The sequence below is a fragment of the Pristis pectinata genome, chromosome 23, assembly GCF_009764475.1.
Source record: "Pristis pectinata isolate sPriPec2 chromosome 23, sPriPec2.1.pri, whole genome shotgun sequence".
In the NCBI taxonomy this organism is placed as follows: Eukaryota; Metazoa; Chordata; class Chondrichthyes; order Rhinopristiformes; family Pristidae; genus Pristis; species Pristis pectinata.
Genome location: NC_067427.1, coordinates 7,686,765 through 7,704,474, shown reverse-complemented (window position 1 = coordinate 7,704,474; position 17,710 = coordinate 7,686,765). Strand labels below are relative to the sequence as shown.

The 17,710-nt window shown below is 43.6% G+C and overlaps 1 protein-coding gene across 2 annotated transcripts; it reads left to right on the top strand.

Moving 5' to 3' along the window:
- The first annotated feature begins 605 nt into the window (after positions 1 to 605).
- On the top strand, positions 606 to 15,056 carry cfap144 (cilia and flagella associated protein 144). Of its 2 annotated transcripts, XM_052037242.1 has the most exons (5): positions 606 to 801; positions 4,529 to 4,588; positions 4,693 to 4,796; positions 12,878 to 12,924; positions 14,975 to 15,056. In XM_052037242.1, exons 1-5 carry the CDS (start codon positions 672 to 674, stop codon positions 14,991 to 14,993), a joined length of 360 nt encoding a protein of 119 aa, XP_051893202.1. In that variant the 5' UTR covers positions 606 to 671; the 3' UTR covers positions 14,994 to 15,056. The 2 variants fall into 2 exon arrangements, with proteins under 2 accessions (XP_051893202.1, XP_051893201.1); XM_052037241.1 differs by lacking the exons at positions 12,878 to 12,924; positions 14,975 to 15,056 and adding an exon at positions 10,159 to 11,202.
- The last annotated feature ends 2,654 nt before the right edge of the window (positions 15,057 to 17,710 follow it).

The following is a 17,710-nucleotide window of genomic DNA, read 5'->3' as shown; positions in this document are numbered from 1 at the left end:
ACAAGTTTAAAGTTATTTTACCTGGTTAAAAACGATACTTGAGATCCCCAGAAAGCTATTCTGTCTTAACCCCGATGCCGTTTTAAGATATTTCCAACAACTTTTTCAGGACCTGGACAACTTTCTGTACCAGGGCAAAAAGAGTGCTCGGGATGGGCCACAAATTAATGGCACAAACTAATAGCAAGGAAACTTTAAAATGTTTAAAAAAAACAGCAGTTCGTGTTTCTTCCAAAGAAAAACATTTTCTCTGCAGATGGCAATGCCGCTGATTAATAATTAATCCTTCTAACTCAGGACCTTTTTGATAAGGTCGACATGCTCTATGTTACTTACCTGTTAGTGCGGAAAACTTAAAACATTAGCGTTTCCTTTAAAATAGGTCACAAACCAGGCTGGGAGAAAGTATACAGCCACAGGTCATGATTAAAATTGTTACGATAACATTTTTTTCCTCTGGGTCAGGAATCGGGCGAGGAAATGCAATTCAGTAACAGGTTAGGATTAAATTCTAACGAGGGTTTGCCGGGGTGTGCCAGTGGGTGAGGGGGAGAGGGGAAGTGTTTGGGTGCCAGCGGTGGTTGCCTGGTAACACGGTGTAACAACTCGCTGTATCGGTCCCTGCAGCGCGGGGAGTTGCCGTAACGGGGAGGGCAGGGAGACCTCGCAGCATGGCACGGCCGGTGGAGAGAGTATCAAAGGATGCTGTGCAGCAGCTGGCCATTGATCGGGAAACGATCAGGAAAGAACTACGCAGTCAGAAACTGCACACAGACTTCAATGTCAACTTCCGCACGAAATGTAAGTCACGAGTAAACCGCCCCGGGCGTGAGGCTTTCGTCGTTTAACATTGCAATATTTCTGCGAATTGGGATTTCATGCAGGAAGCAACCTGAAAATAACTTTAAAATAGCGCGCACCGACGCAGACCTTGGCAATTGGAAACTGGGAAATAAACAAATAACTGCTGGAACTCAGCGGGTCAGGCAGCATCCGTGGAGGGGAAGGAAGAGCCGACGTTACGGATTGAGGCGCTTGATCTGGACTGAAAGATAGAGAGGGGAAGGGGGGGGGGGGGGGGGGGGTGGGGGAGGTGAGCAAGAGCTGGCAGGTGGATCCAGGTGAGGAGGAGCGATAGGCGGATGGAGGAGGGGAGAGTGGATACCCTTCTTGCATTTATATCGAGGCATTTACGCCCACTTTAATTGCTGATTATAAGATATTCATTTATTAGTCACATGTACATCGAAACACACAGTGAAATGCGCCTTCTTGCGTTACTGAGAATGTTCTGGGGGGCAGCCCGCAAGCGTCGCCACGCTTCTGGCGCCAACGTAGCATGCCCGCAGCTTCCTAATTCGTACGTCTTTGGAATGTGGGGGGAAACCGGAGCGCCCGGAGGAAACCCACGCAGACACGGGGAGAACGTACAAACTCCTTACAGACAGTGGCCGGAATTGAACACGGGTCACTTGCGCTGTAATAGCGTTACGCTAAACGCTACACAACTGGGAAGATGTCTGTAATGATTGATATGGAAACCAAGTACAGTTCATGTTCTCTGGCAATATTGTTTGGAAAAGTTCTTAACACATTCAATAAGTAAGAGCTGACATGTACGTTGATTCTGCCTTGTTTTATTACCTTGATTATTACCTTGTTCTGAATTATCTTATTATTAGTAGTTATTTCAACCTCTCTCCAGGATGGTTAAAACATTTATTAATGGAAAAACATTTATTAGTAGATATAATGGCTCTACCGCCGATAACGTGATGACAGATTTCAAGGTGAGAGTTAGTACATACCTCCACATCAGGACATTTATAACACTAAAATTTTAGGTCGAAGTGTCAGCAGTTTGATGCTGTAAACTGTTGAGAAAAAGAAAAATAAGCCCAGACAGCATATTGGTGAAATTGGGGGTGAAAATAGTTGAAGATGTTTTTACTGCTATTAAAATATAAAAGTCTCTTATAAGAAGGATTTACATTTATGGAGCAACATCCCTTTCAGCTCACCCAAAGGTACTTTACAGCCAACAAAGTACAGCCTGTTCCCGGATTACAAACCGGTTCTGATTTTACAAATGTCCACAAGTCAAATTTTTCTGTAGTCCAGAAAATATGTCTGTATGTACACAAAAATCACTCGACATGGTATCCATCTCCCCACAGTAATGAGTTGGATGCAGCTGGTTTTAGAGATGCTGCTGAGATGGAGGTGATTGGTTCTGATTCCTTTCAAACTTGAAAAAAACGTATCAAGTGAAGATTGAACTGTTGCTTTATCCTTTCCTGAAATTTCTTTGTAGCATCGAATACTCTCATTGAACCCCTCTACAAGCCTTGGTATATCTTGGTAAGTTCGGGTCTTGCTTTTCTATCACTGCCGAACCTTCTTGAAATTTCTTCAAAGCTACTGCCAATCCTTTTGCAGTGAATCTCTTTTCAATTCCTAGGGTTTCGACTTCTCGTTCTTTTTCCTCTTCTAATGACTACTTTTCCGGTTGAATGAGGCCTTCATTGCTGGGCTCTTCAGCATGAGAGTCAAGCAACAAAATCTTGAATGACAGATTCTTGGAAGCGTAGTGTTTCTCCGCTTCGGGTACAACATGGTTCATAAACCAATCTTCAAAAAAGGGCCATTGTCACTCAAGCCACTTTTTGGACTTCCTGATGATCGGAAGAGATGCCTTCCAAATTCTTTCAAGAGCCCGAGAGTTCTCGAATGGATAAACAAGCAAAGGCTTAAGTTTGCCATCTCCCACAGCATTTCTACCAAGCAGTAGGGTCCGTCTCTCTTTTGTTGGTTAATATGCTGGAGCAGTCTTTCCCTCCATTGCAATATAAGTACGTTCTGGCATACGCTTCTAATATAATCTAGTCTCGTCCACACTGAACACTTGTTTGGCTCAATAACCACCCTCCCTAATTACCTGAGCCAAAGCATCAGCATTTACTGCTTCCCCTTGTAGTTTAATGTTATGACCTTGCTTTAAATCTGTTAAACCACCCTCCACTTGCAACAAACTCTTCACTTTCAATACCATTCTTTTTCTTAAAACCTTTGAACAGGCTCTTTGCTTTTTCTTGAATAATCGTCAGGCCAATGGGTATTCGGCGTTGATTTTGATCTTTAAACCAAATCACCACAGTTTTCCATCCCAATTATCAAATCACTTAGCTGCTTTGTAATGATGGTAGCCTACATTGGGTTAGAACCTTTAGCGTGTTCAAGAATGGGCGTCAATGGTAACCTAAGGTGCTAGGGCTTTATTCACTGGAAAGGAGGAGGATGAGAGGAGACATGATAGAGGTATATAAAATATTGAGAGGAATAGATAGAGTAGACAGTCAGCGCCTCCTTCCCAGGGCACCAATGGTCAAGACCAGAGGGCATGGCTTTAAGGTTATGGGTGGGAGGTTCAGGGGAGATGTCAGAGGGAGGTTTTTCACCCAGAGAGTGGTTGGTGCATGGAATGCACTGCCTGGGGTGGTGGTGGAGGCAGATACATTGGACAGGTTCAAGAGTTTGTTGGATAGGCACATGGAGGAATGTGAGATAGAGGGATATGCGGGAGGAAAGGGTTAGATAGTGTGAGGGTGGTTTGATGGACGGCACAACATGGTGGGCCGAAGGGCCTGTTTTGTGCTGTATGGTTCTATGGTTCTATGGTACTGAAACCCAACGCTTTGCCAGTTTTCGATGGTGTTTCTCCCTTCTCAGGTCACTAAATTACATCCATTTTAACTTTCATTGTAATGGTTTTCCCTTTCTTAGATGCACTACCATCACATTTATCCTTTTTTGCTTTTGGGAAGCATCAAAATGGCAAAATACTGTTAGAACTCACAACCCGTACAGTGCTCGTGAAGAATCACAAACACTGCTTTCAGTATGGCGCTCTCAAGGTGAGTGGTGTTGGTGTGGGAGGCTCGAGTGGTGTTCCCATCAAGTGGTCTCATTCTGGAGACACAAGAGACTGCCGATGCTGGAATCTGGAGCAATGCACAAAATGCTGGAGGAACTCAGCGGGTGAGGCAGCGTCTGTGGAGGGAGATGGATGGTTGACGTTTCAGGTCGAGACCCGTACGTGAAGGAAACTGCCATTCATAGGAATGAACACGCGTATGTACGCTGGACTTTTAAATCCGTGGGAGCTCGACCGTAGGTACGAGATATCCAAAAGTCAGGTGATGGTAACCCGAGGATGACCTGTACTTACTGAATTGTAGTCACTTCTGTAATGCAGAAAACACAGCAGGCAAATTGATTGTAGCAAGTTCCAGCAGGCAGTAATGAGATTATGGTCACATAATCTGTTTCAGTGACGTTGAGCAAGGGATAAATATTAGCCAGGACACTGAAAAAAGCATCCCAATTTTTATTGTAGATGAGTAAATGAAGGTTGTGTTTGTTGGTAGGTAATACAAGGTCATATTTAACTCTAAATAATATCAATAAAGTGTTTTTTTGAAAATGATTTCCTGGCTAAACATGTACCTTGTATTTATTTTTTCAACAGTTCACTGTATTACAGGAAAACCTAATGTCCGCGATGTGGATATGGAAGGGGAGGAGGATCGTATGTATCCTTTTTTATTTTACTCTGATAATATGTTCTCATGGTACGCAAAAGATCATATTGTGCTTATAATTCTTGCATGTGGTTTCGGTATCATCCTTCAGAGCATTTATCAAAGATACTAAGGCGGAACTTTCTGGAACCAAGGATGAAATATGCAATGCCACAGACAGAAGCTCAGGAGATTGGCTGGATAACTACTCCGCTGGTAAGGACCTAAAGCCCCCTGGAAAACAAACAGAGGGAGGGATTAGGTGTAAAAATCTGACGTTGAAAGTAGGTTGAGACTGCAACCTTCTCTAGCAAGAGTTTGACATTTACAATGGAACATTTTCAGAAGTACAATACCTCGAAACTGAGTTTGCAGTCACAGTGCTAAACACAAACCAAATTCAGTCAAAAGCGCTGAGTGCATGATCCATCCTGGCTTTCACTCGAGATCCCCACCTCCCAGGTGCCAGTGTCCAGTCCATTCTGTTTACTCCATGTCATTATCAAGGAGTGGTTGAGAACAGTGGATATAGCAAAAGCCATGGGACCAGACGTACTGAAGGTCCGTATTCCAGAGTTAGCTGCACCTCGTGCCAAGCTATTTCAGTGCACTTGTAACACTGGTATCTATCCCACAATGTAAGATAAGATGAGATATCTCTATTAGCCACATGTACATCGAAACACACAGTGAAATGCATTTTTTGCATAGAGTGTTCTGGGGGCAGCCCGCAAGTGTCGCCACGCTTCCGGCGCCAACATAGCATGCCCACAACTTCCTAACCCGTACGTCTTTGGAATGTGGGAGGAAACCGGAGCACCCGGAGGAAACTCACGCAGACACAGGGAGAATGTACAACCTCCTTACAGACTGTGGCCGGAATGGAACCCGGGTCGCTGGCGCTGTAAAGTGTTACGCTAACTGCTACACTGCCGTGCCTGCCCATACACCCTGAGTATGTCCTGTTCACAAAAAGCAGGACAAATCCAATCCACCTAATCAGTCTACTCTCAATCATATGGAAGCTTCATCAATGGCAGTGTTTACTCACCAATACCCTACACACTGATGTCCTGTTTGGGTCTCACCAGGACAACTTGGCTCCTGGCTTCATTACAGCCTAACCTGGACCAGGGAGTGAATTCCAGCGATGGGATGAGAGTGACTTCCCTTGATATAAAGGCACTGTTTGACCGAGTGTTTGCCATCAAGGAGCTCTGGTAAAAGTTAATGCACACAAAAAGGAAAATACTCAAGTTCTTGAAGTCATAACTCATACAAGGCAAATGATAATCATCCCCACCCTAAGGTATCACTGCAGGAGTTCCTCAGGGAAGTGCACATGGCCCAAACATATTCAGTTGCTTTTCAATGATCTTCCTTCCATCATAAGGTGAAAGTGGGGACGTTAGCTGATGATTGCACAACGTTCAATTCCTTTAGTGAGTTCTCATCGAATGAGCAGTCCCAAACCTAGACAACATTCCGGCATGGGCTGACAAATGACAGGTTATACATGTTGTAATATGCCAAGCAATTACTTTCTCCAACAATAAAGAAGTCTAACTACCTCACTTTGACATTCAATGGCATTAAGCCCCCCATCAGCTTCCGTTGACCAGAAACTCAACTGGATCAGCCGCATAAATATCGTAGCTACAAGTGTAGGTCAGATTCTGGATATCCTCCAGTGAATGACTCATCACAGGCCTTTCCACTATCTACAAGGCACAGTCAAAGAATGTGATGAAATACTCTCTAGCTGCCTGTTTGAGTGCAATGCCATAGCTCAAGAACCTCAACACCATCCAGGCTAAAGGAGTCTGATTGATTCGGTCAACATCCCTAAACATTCATTCCCCGCACCACCGGTGCAGTGTGGCTGTAGAACCATCGACCAAATGCACTGCAGCTACTTACCCAGGTTACTCTTACAAACCCATGATCGCTACTGGCAGGAAGGACAAAGGTAGCATGTCGCACCACCACCAGCACATTCCCCCCGAGTCACACACCATCCTGATGTGGAGATGTATTGCCCCGTTGCTGCCTCAGTGGCCTTGCCTCTGAAAGAAGGACAGATAATTGCAATGTGCTCAGTTCACTTCTGTTTGCGACACCTAAGCCAATGAAGCAGCCAGTGCATCTTTCTGTTCACTCCTAGAACACGAACATCATCATCCCCAACTGGCCCATGAACACAGCACCAGGACAGGCCATTCGGCCACAATGTTGTGCGATCTTGATGCCAATTTATACTAAATGTTGTGGGCCGAAGGGCCTGGACTGTGCTGTAGTGTTCTATGTCCTCTTCCTGTGTACCATCTATACCCCTCCATTCCCTTCATATTCATGTGTCTATCTAAAAGCCTCACCAAACTGTCTGCTTCCACTACTACCCCGGTAACCCATTCCAGGCACCCACCACTCTCTGTGTAAAAAAACTTGCCCCTCGCGTCGCCTTTAAACCTCCCCCCTCTAACCTTAAAAGTACGTCCTCTGGTGTTTGACATTTCTACCCCGGGGAAAATATTCTGACCATTTACCCTATCTATGCCTCTCATAATTTTAAAAACCTTTGTCAGGTCTCCCCTTCAGCCTCTGACGCTCCAGGGGGAACAACCCAAGTCTGTCAAGCTCTCCTTATAGCTTATGCCCTCTAATCCAGGCAGCATCCTGGTAAACCTCGTCTGCATCCTAACTGTGGGAGTAGTTAGGAGTTAATCCATTGGTGGTTTAGAGTCAGATATAGGCTAGACTGATATAGGCCGATTTCCTTCCTTGATGGGCCTTAGTAAACCAGATGGATTTTTCAACAATCCAGTGGTTTCATGGTTACTATTGCCAATACTACCTTTTAATTCCAGATTTAACTAATTACACGGATTTAAATTTCCTGGTTGTGGTGGGATTTGAACTCATGTCTATGGTTCAATTGCCTCAGGATACTAGTCTAGTAACTTAATGATACTATATCCTCCATTCAGCAAGCTCTGCACAACCACCACTGGAGTGGATAAGTGGCAAAAACAAACATTAATGTTCCACAAGTTCCAGTTTCAACAAGGGCCAAATTCCTCACCATCAACGAAAACGTCGACCGGAAAATCAATCGCCCTAGCCAAGTTAAAAACGTCACCAAGGGAGTAAATCAGTAGGTGTATATTCTGTGAAAGGTGGCTTAACTCCTGACTTCCCAAAACCTTCTCTCACCGACAAGGAACATAATTGGGCAGCACAGCTGATGGGGTTCAGTGACCCAGATACAATCCTGATCTCCAGTGCTGTCAGTGTGGAGTTTGCATGTACTCCCTGTGACTGCGTGGTTTCCCCCGGTTGCTCCGACAATCCAAAGACATGTGGGTTAGCTTGTCAACTGGTGGTGATAGACTCTGGGGGAGTTGCTGGGAATATGGAGAGAACAAAATGGGATATTATAGTGTAAACAGAATAGACTCAGTGACCAAAGGACCCATTTCCATGCTGCATAACTCTACAACTTGCTGGGACGGCTGCAACACTAATAAAATTCTTAGCAACACCTGGGACATGCAGTGGGCTAGATTCTCACCCTCTCCACCAATGGTCTACGATGGCTGATGATTTACCATCTACAAGATGCACTGAATCAACTCAACAAATGTCTCTTTGAAACACCATTCAAACCCACAACCACTGCCACCCGGAGGACAAGGCTAGCAATTGCAAGTCCCCCTCCCACTCACTCACTCACTCACTCACTCCCTCTCTCTCACACACACACACACACACACACACACACACACACACACACACACACACACACACACACACACACACACACACAGAGTCCTGACTTGAATTGAACCACTGATCCTCCACCATCACAAAATCCTGAAACTCGCTTCCCTTGGACACCGTAGGAGGACCATTCACCAGGTCGACTGCAGTTGTTCAAGAAGGTCCCATGCCACATCCCATCCACAGGGGTGGCAGTAAAAACTAGCAATGCCCCACATTGTGTCAACTAGTAAATAGGTAAACAGTCAGGAGGCTTACCAATATTGTACTAGGTGGACAAATGAACCCGGCTGGCAAGTTCTGTGGAATTAACTTTGGGAATCAAGAACTAGAGAGCATAGGTTTAAGGTGAGAGGGGAAAGATTTAATAGGAGCCTGAGGGGCAACTTTTTTACCCAGAGGGTGGTCAGTATATGGAAGGAGCTGCCAGAGGAAGTGGTTGAGGCAGGTACATTAACAGCATTTAAAAGGCACTTGGACAGGTATATGGATAGGAAAGGTTTAGAGGGATATGGGCCAAATGGGACAAGCATAGATGGGAATCTTGGTCGGCATGGACCAGTTGGGCAGAAGGGCCTGTTGCTGTGCTATATCACTCTATAATGGAGAGGTGTGGGCTTTTTCAGTAATGGACAGATGGAAGATGAACGTATTGAATCACGGCTGAATAATATCAGAAAGGGAAACCCAAAAGTTTACTTCACATTAGATTAGGAACGGGGGGACTGGTTCAAAAACCCAGAGGGCTGAGTGACATGGCGGAAGGGGATTCAGCTTGTCAACTAGTCCTGTGCCAATGTACAAGACATTGGTGAGGCCGCACTTGGAGTATTGTGGACGGTTTTGGTCACCCTGTTACGGGAAAGACGTCATTAAGCTAGAAAGAATGCAAAGAAGATTTACGAGAATGTTGCCAGGACTCGAGGGCCTGAGTTATAGGGAGAGGTCAGGCAGGTAGGACCTTATTCCTTGGAACGTGGGTGACTGAGGGGCGACCTTATACAGGTGTATAAAATCATGAGGGGCATAGATAGGGTGAATGCACACAGTCTTTTTCCCAGGGAGAGGGAACCAAAGGCTACAAGGCACAGGTTTAAGGTGAGAGGGGAAGGATTTAAAAGGGACCTGAAGGGCAACCTCTGCATGCAAAGGGTGGTCTGTATGTGGAACGAGCTGCCAGAGAAAGTAGTTGAGGCAGGTACAATAAGGACATTTAAAAGACATTTCGATAAGTACATGGAGAGGAAAGGTTTAGAGCGATACGGGCCAAACACGGGCAAATGGGACTAGCTTAGGTGGTCAGCATGAACAAGTTGGACAGAAGGGCCTGTTTCCATGCTATGTTAGTCTATGACTTCTGCGCACCCTAAGTACCTTTAAAGTGAGTGACATCATTCAATCACATTGCTGCGGGTTTGGACAAGCGAGACTAGGTAAAAATGCAGATTTCCTTCAACATTGCTGATTCTGGCATTTAATTTCAGATTTATATACTGAATTCAATGTTAAGTCCCCAAGTGGGATTTAATCCTCTACCTCATGATCTTTATGAATATACAATGTGCAAATGCTTTGAGAGAGTGTGTCAGTAGGATACTGTGCAGTGAGGCTGAGATCTAGAAGGTATTTCTGGATGGTAGGCCTCATTAGTATTTATTTTATGAAGTCAGTGAGCTGCCTTGTGTTTCTGGTAATACAAAAATTCAATACAATCCTTAATATTAAAATGGGACTAAAGTCTGGAATGCGGATTATTCAGATATGGTTTGATCAGTCAAAATCTCACTTCCTTCTGCAGATTTCTAAAGATCTGCAGGATCGGAGACTGAACTTTCCTCACCAAAGTAATGAGATTACAAGATTCATGGCCCAGTTCTTTCTTCAAAAGGAAAGCTCCAAAAAATAACGCCAGCCACATAATCATTCCTTTAATTTACCTGCTAAATGCTGGTTACTACAAGACTTCAGATATGTAAAAATACTGTGCAAGATAGTTGTAATTTTGCATATTTGTCAAGAATAAACATGCATAACAGCTGGAAAATACCTTGGTTTATTGACATTGTTTAAATTGCAAGGCTTAAGCTGAGGGAATATGATCCTTGGTTGACTATAGTCATTCATTTGCATGAAGAAATGTATCATTATGTTTTATGTTACTTTTCCTTACATATATAGTACAAAGGCCAAAACTATGGCCCCAGTTTTGCTGGGTGGGATCAGCACTCATTGCTTGCATTCACATTACTCCAAGTTAATCTGGTTTGCAAGTGTATAGCCGATCTTGCTGGCCATAACTGTCCTGAAGATGAGCACTGAGGCACTGTGTTGCCCAAAGGTTTTGAACAATCTACAGTTGGACCCCCAGTTATATGGTTTTGACTTCTACTGATTCATGTGCAGATGTGTTGTACAATTTGACTTCTTTCCAAAATAACCTGGCTCTTTAGACTGTCCCACACCCACTGCTCCTATCCCCAAGCCTCATAGTCCTGTGTTATTAGTTGCACATAATATATTGAAATCTCCAGTTAAATTAATCCTACGCATCTAAATTACAGGCAATACACAGGTATTTGTTTAACCTCTTGGGGGCAGGCACGGTAGTGTAGCGGTTAGCGTAACGCTATTACAGCACCAGTGAGCCGGGTTCAAAACCAGCCGCTGTCTGTAAGGAGTTTGTACGTTCTCCCTGTGTGTCTGTGTGGGTTTCCTCCCACATTCCAAAGATGTACGGGTTAGGGAGTTGTGGGCATGCTATGTTGGCACCGGAAGCGTGGCGACACTTGCGGGCTGCCCCCAGAACACTCAACGCAAAAGATGCATTTCACTGTGTGTTTCGATGTGCATGTGACTAATAAAGATATCTTGTTTATCACTTTGATAAGTCTTCATTGTACTCCTTTCATGGCCAATACACCTTTCCTGATGAGGTGCCAAGAACTGCTCACAATACTGCAGCCACCTTCTAACCAGGGCATGTAAAGCTGTAGCATGATATCTATCCCCTTGTACTCTTGTGTATGAAGGCCAGCATTCCATTAGCCTTTGTGATTTTGAATATTTCCATGATGATGATCTTTCTACGTGGTCAAATAAAACTTACCCACATTTAAGGGTCTTACTATCTTTGCAAAAGTTACTGAGAATACAACTGCTTTAAGCACAAATTAATATACATTTGTTGTTGGTAAAACATGAATGAGCGAAAGCCAAAAAGTGGGAAAATATTTACTAAACTTGGACAGCATGATATATATTAAACATTACATTCAGCTGCCTTATATGTGTGGAATCCTTTTACATTTAAATATAAAATTCATTCTTCCCTGGAAAATACAATGGGTGCAGATCCCACCCTGCAAAACTGGGGCCACAGTTTCGGCCTTCGTATTATATACGTAAGAAATAGTACCAGAACATGCTTCAGTATTAGCAATATTTTATTCCTTAACAGTTTGATTATTATTTGCTTATCACTTTAAAGTAATTCAATCCAATGCTTTGTTTATTTAGGCAGAGCCAATTAGGGAATATAGGTGATGGTGTCTATTCATTCAAGGGAAATTTTAAATTATATTTCATTCTAAGCCGTGCAGGTGAGGTCAATTAAAATCTTTTAAAAACGTTTATAGGCAGAAGAGGATATATCGTTGCAAAAATTACAGCAAAAATGCAGCAATGTATTTTAAGTAGAGCACCAAATTGAATGTGGAACACCTATTCCAAGTTCACCATCCATAAAGCTGTCAAGAAGGCATTTTAATTAAAATGCTATTCAGATAAGGTTTCCTGCATTTGCATTGGGTTTGTGAAAAATCATCATCCACCTTTCTATTTCACATGTTTTATTTCTGGACTCTCTCTGCCCTTATACACAAAGGGCATGAATTGAAGGAATAAGCTACCTTTATACTTAAAAATGATTCACCCCCGGCACAGTGTGCACCATCTACATGATGCATTTCGGCAGGACGTCCCAACCTGCAACCTCCCCTATGTAGAATGTCAAGGGCATCAGGTGCCAGGGAATGCCACCTCTTTGTAATTTCCTTCTAAGCATATATCCTACTGACTTGTATATTAATCTCCATCCCATCATTGTTGCTGTCAGAAAAGCCTATAATCCCCTACCCAACTGTTTTGTGGGAGCACTTTTACCACACATAATAAAGAAATTCAAGACTTTTATCACCTTCAAGGGCAATCAAGGATGGACAATAAATGCTGGCCTTGTTAGTGGCAGTCAATTCTAAGGATTAATTTTTCAAACAGAACCAGTAGTAATCCATACCTTCAGACTGTCTTGGGCAAGCATGGGCCAACACAGAGTCATGTTTGGGCAGGATCTTGCACAAAAAATTGTACAAACAAAAAGTCTGCCATATGATGAAAGGAGTCAAGACTATGTCATATCAGCCAAAGAAACTGACTTGGAACACATGCAACTTTTTCACTTCTGTAAATGTTGCAATACTCGCAATATTTTATGTTACGCATTTTCTTTGTTGTTGAAGGTATTGCAACAAGCAGCTCCATCTCTCAACATCCCCGTTGAACAGAGGTGATTACATGTCATTTCATTTGGTCAGTAGTAATTATTTTGATGCATGATACACCCCTTGGAGATTGGACTGAAACATGTAGCATATCAGTGGGCAAGTTATATCAAATAAAAGTAATAATCCAAACAGTGATACATCAAACAGTACAGCACAGGAACAGGTCCTTTGCAACCCCCCCCCCCCCCCCCCCACGTCTGCCCTGGCCATGATGCTAATCTAACTAATCCCATCTGCCTGCACGTGGTTTATATCCCTCCATTCCCTGCATGTTCATGTGTCTTTCTAAATGCTTCTTAAACATTGCAATCATATCTGTTTCTATCACCACCTCTGGCAGCATTGTTCTGTGGAAAAAAACTTGCCTTGCACATCTCTTGTAAACTTTTCCCCTCTCACCTTAAACCTATGCCGTTTAGTATTTGACATTTTCACCCTGGGAAAAAAAAGACTATCTACTCTATCTATATCTCTCATAATTTTATATACTTCTATTAATTTGTCTCCTCAGTCTCTGATGCTCCAGCTGAAACAACCCAAGTTTGTCCAACCTTATAGTTACACTCTCCAATCCAGGCCAAACCCTGATGAACCTCTTCTGCACCTTTCCCAAAGCATCTACATCCTTTCTATAGTGTGGTGACCACAACTGCACACAATATCCAAACGTGATACGATCCAAAACATAACATTTAGAGACATCACTGTTTGCTGTTCATATGTTGTCGAGTAAAGTGATAGGTGTGCAGACAAGTTTCAGGTATTTATTTCAAATAAGTGTTACTTAGATATTTAACATCTGTCTTATATATCAATGTAAACACTAACTAATGGCAGAGAAATGGCAGATGGAGTTTAACCCGGGTAAATGTGAGGTGTTTCACCTTGGTAGGACTAAAGTCAAGAGGCAGTACACTCTTAAGGGCACGACCCTTAACAGTGTTGAAGAGCAGAGAGACCTTGGGGTGCAAGTCCATGGCCCATTGAAAGTGGCTACACAGGTAGATAGGGTGGTTAAGAAGATTTATGGAATGCTTGCTTTCATTAATCGAGGTATTGAGTATCGGAGTCAAGAAGTTATGATGTGTCTCTACAGAACTCTGGTTAGGCTGAATTTAGAGGATTGCGTGCAGTTCTGGTCACCTCACTATAGGAAGGATGTCGAGGCATTAGAGAGGGTGTAGAGGATGTTTACTAGGATGCTGCCTGGATTAGAGGGCATGTGCTATCAGGAGAGGTTGAACAAACTTCGCTCTTTTCTCTGGACCGGCGGAGGCTGAGGGGTGATCTTTTGGAAGTGTATAAAATTATGAGGGGCATAGATAGGGTGGACGAGCAATATCTTTTTCCCATTATTGAGCGATCCAATACCAGAGGGCATGCATTTAAGGTGAGAGGGGGTAGGTTCAGAACAGATGTGAAGGGTACGTTTTTTTACTCAGAGAGTGGTGGATGCCTGGAATGTGTTGCCTGATAGGATGGTGGAGGCAAATTCACTGGGGGCTTTTAAGAGGGGCCTGGATGGGCACATGAATGAGAGTAGGATGGAGGGATATGGGCATTCTGTAGGTAGGAGGGATTAGCTATGTTGGCACAATATTGCGGGCCGAAGGGCCTGTTCTGTGCTGTACTGTTCTATAATAAAAAAATTTTATTTTTGACAAGACACAAGTCGTATTGATTTGAGCAAAGTAGAACAAATCAGCAATCAAATGCTTTGAGCCAGCTTACATTTATTTTAGGTTATGTACTCATAATTCGCCTTGGTGCATTGGCAGTTGCAAGAAGCAAGACAAACAATGCACATTTACTAGAATAGTTAACCAGCACAAACCCAGCCCATGAAACTACTCTGGAAGCCGTTGAAAGATTGTTAAACTCCATCCCAACTTTATCATTTGTCAAAGTTGTACAATGCTTTTGAATGTACGTGATCTGAATATCTCTGAATGAAAGTATCATAAAAGCTTTAGAATGCTTATTAAAATTTTAAATAATTAAAAACATGAAGGATTAAAAAGTGTAACTTATTGTTACCTGTCTCCCTTTCAGTCCTCAAATTGGCAATTGAGTGAATGGTTGGTGCATACTGTACCAGGTGTAACCTGGTGTAGGACTGGAGTGTGGATTTCCCAGCACTAATGCCGGGGAATTCCATCAAGCTCCTGCTTCACAGTTGGATCCCAGGCGACAGTCCAGTGGTGAAGCCCTGCTGGGAAATCACTTGGTGAGCTTGGTTGGCATTTCTGGGACTTCCTCCTTCACGTGAGTGTTGGAGATCCTGCAGGCACCTGCGTGGTGAGGGCAAGTCGTTCCTGCAGAAACCAGCAAAATGTGTTTCCTTATATGCAGAGAATGGGTTTTGAGATGCTTTTGTTCAAACTCTTGTGTCTATTAAGGAAAATAATTTTTAAATGCATTGTGGTGTTCCAGTGGAGGCTGTATTTCCCGGCAAGGAGGGGGCTGGGGTGGGGGGGGGGTGGGGGTGTGGTACAAACCACAGCATTTTATCACCTCAGCTTCCCTCTCACAGTTAATTACATCTTCCTCTGTGGTGTGGCACTGCCACCTCAGGCAGTAAAATGTATTTGCAATGTGATTTATTATCACTGTCTTATCACGTGAAATTTATTGTTCTGCAGCAGCAGTACAGTGCAAAGACGTAAAATTACTGTAACTTACAAAATAAATAAATAGTGTAAAAAAAGGAATAATGAGGTAGTGTTTATGGGTTCATGGACCATTCAGAATTCTGATAGCAGAGGGGAAGGAGCTGTTCCTGAATTGTTGAATTTGGGTCTTCAGGCTCCTGTACCTCCTCCCTGATGGTATTAATGAGAAGAGGGCATGTCCCGGATGGTGAGGGTCCTTAGTGGTGGATGCCACCTTTTTGAGGCACCGCCTCTTGAAGATGTCCTCGATGGTGGGGAGGGTTGTGCCCGTGATGGAGCTGGTTGAGTCTACAACCCTCTGCAGCCTCTTGCAATCCTGCACATTGGAGCCTCCGTACCAGGCTGTGATGCAACCAATCAGGATGCTCTCCGCCATACATCTGTAGAAATTTTCAAGAGTCTTTGGTGGCGTACCAAATCTCCTTAACTCCTAACAAAGTAGAGCTGCTGGCGTGCCTTCTTTGTGATTGCATCAATGTGTTGGGCCCAGGACAGATTCTCTGAGATGTTGACACCCAGGAACTTAAAGCTACTCAATTTTTCCACCGCTGACCCCTCAATAAGGACTGGTGCGTGTTCTCCCATCTTTCCCTTCCTGAAGTCCACAATCTATACCTCTCGCTGCCTTGGTAAAGCAGCCAGCATAATCAAAGACCCCACCCACCCAGGTCACTCTCTCTTCTCCCCTCTCCCATCAGGCAGAAAATACAGGAGCCTGAGGGCACATACCATCAGGTTCAAGGACAGCTTCTATCCCACTGTTATAAAACTATTGAATGGTTCCCTTATATGATGAGATGGACTCTTGATCTCACGATCTACATTGTTATGACCTTGCACCTTATTGTCTACCTGCACTGTGACACTTTACTCTGTATTCTGTTATTGTTTTTACCCTGTACTACCTCAATGCACTGTGTAATGAATTGATCTATACGATCGGTATGCAAGACAAGTTTTTTTTACTATACCTCGATACAAGTGACAATAATAAACCAATCCTAATACCAATTCCTTGTTCTTGCTGACGTTGAGTGCGAGGTTGTTGTTGCCACACCACTCAACCAGCCTATCTAACTCACTCCTGTATGCCTCCTCATCGCCATCAATGTGAATATAAATAACTTTAAATGGAGAAAGATAAACAAAGCCAAAATGGGGACTGAATTATGCTTGTGTAGTCTAATTACCACTAGCCACATGCCTCGATTACACTGTTTGTGTGTATCCACGTGCAATGGTAGGGAAGAGTGCCTGTGGAATATACTTAAACTGGATTCTTGTGCACACTTGTTTTGTGGATAAACATCTTTCCATTGGTTTCTGCAAAATATGCTGTTCAACTATCATATCTCCGGGTGGTCCCTTCATTTGTCCCAGTGGTTCTGTATTACTTGACACAGTGGACTCTGACGCATTTCGGTTTTAGAATCAATATTTTTTCCCTGCTAGGAGCTGTATAGTCTGAGTTCTGGTTATTCGGAGGTAATTGGGAAGTTTTGAAAATATCCGGTGCCATTTTAATGTCTTCATATTCTCTCAGCCAGACCCACCCAAGCCCAGTCTTTGCCTCCATCACCCCTCCTGCTAGCCCTGCCAGTGCTACCTGAGGTGTCTGTGCTCTTGCTCTGAATCCTGCCCAGTGAGACATAGCAGCCTAGTGCCTCGTCGTTCTTTGCCCCACTTTGAGGGCTGGCTCCACCCATTCCGTTACTCTGAGGCACTTGGCCATCTGGATGGAACCTTACTGCTACCAACAGTTCCCTGTCGATTGCTGCCATGATTTTTGGCAAGACCACACCCACTGCGACATAATGTGACCATGTTGTCCCTTAAGCCTGTTCCACTGTGGAAGGGATCATGGTTGATCTGCAAACTACTTCCATAAAACTGACTTTGCCCCATCTTCCTATTGATTGAAACTGCCAAGTCCTACCTGCTCTGTGGTGGACAATTAAACAGATAATGGGAAGAGGCATTGAGTCCCATTTCTGGTCACTACCAGAAGCTCAACTAAACCTACAAGAGCAGGAGATAGGCTGGGTATTCTGTGATGAGTGACTTCTCTCTGCACACCTCAAAAACTTTCTACCTACAAGGCACAAGTCAGGAGCAT

Excerpts from the sequence above, each read along its gene's own strand:
- cfap144 (XM_052037241.1), top strand. The coding sequence starts at position 672 with ATGGCACGGCCGGTGGAGAGAGTATCAAAGGATGCTGTGCAGCAGCTG. Across the intron at positions 802-4,528 it reads TGTCAACTTCCGCACGAAAT|TTCACTGTATTACAGGAAAA; the intron begins GTAAGTCACGAG and ends TTTTTTCAACAG. Across the intron at positions 4,589-4,692 it reads TATGGAAGGGGAGGAGGATC|AGCATTTATCAAAGATACTA; the intron begins GTATGTATCCTT and ends ATCATCCTTCAG.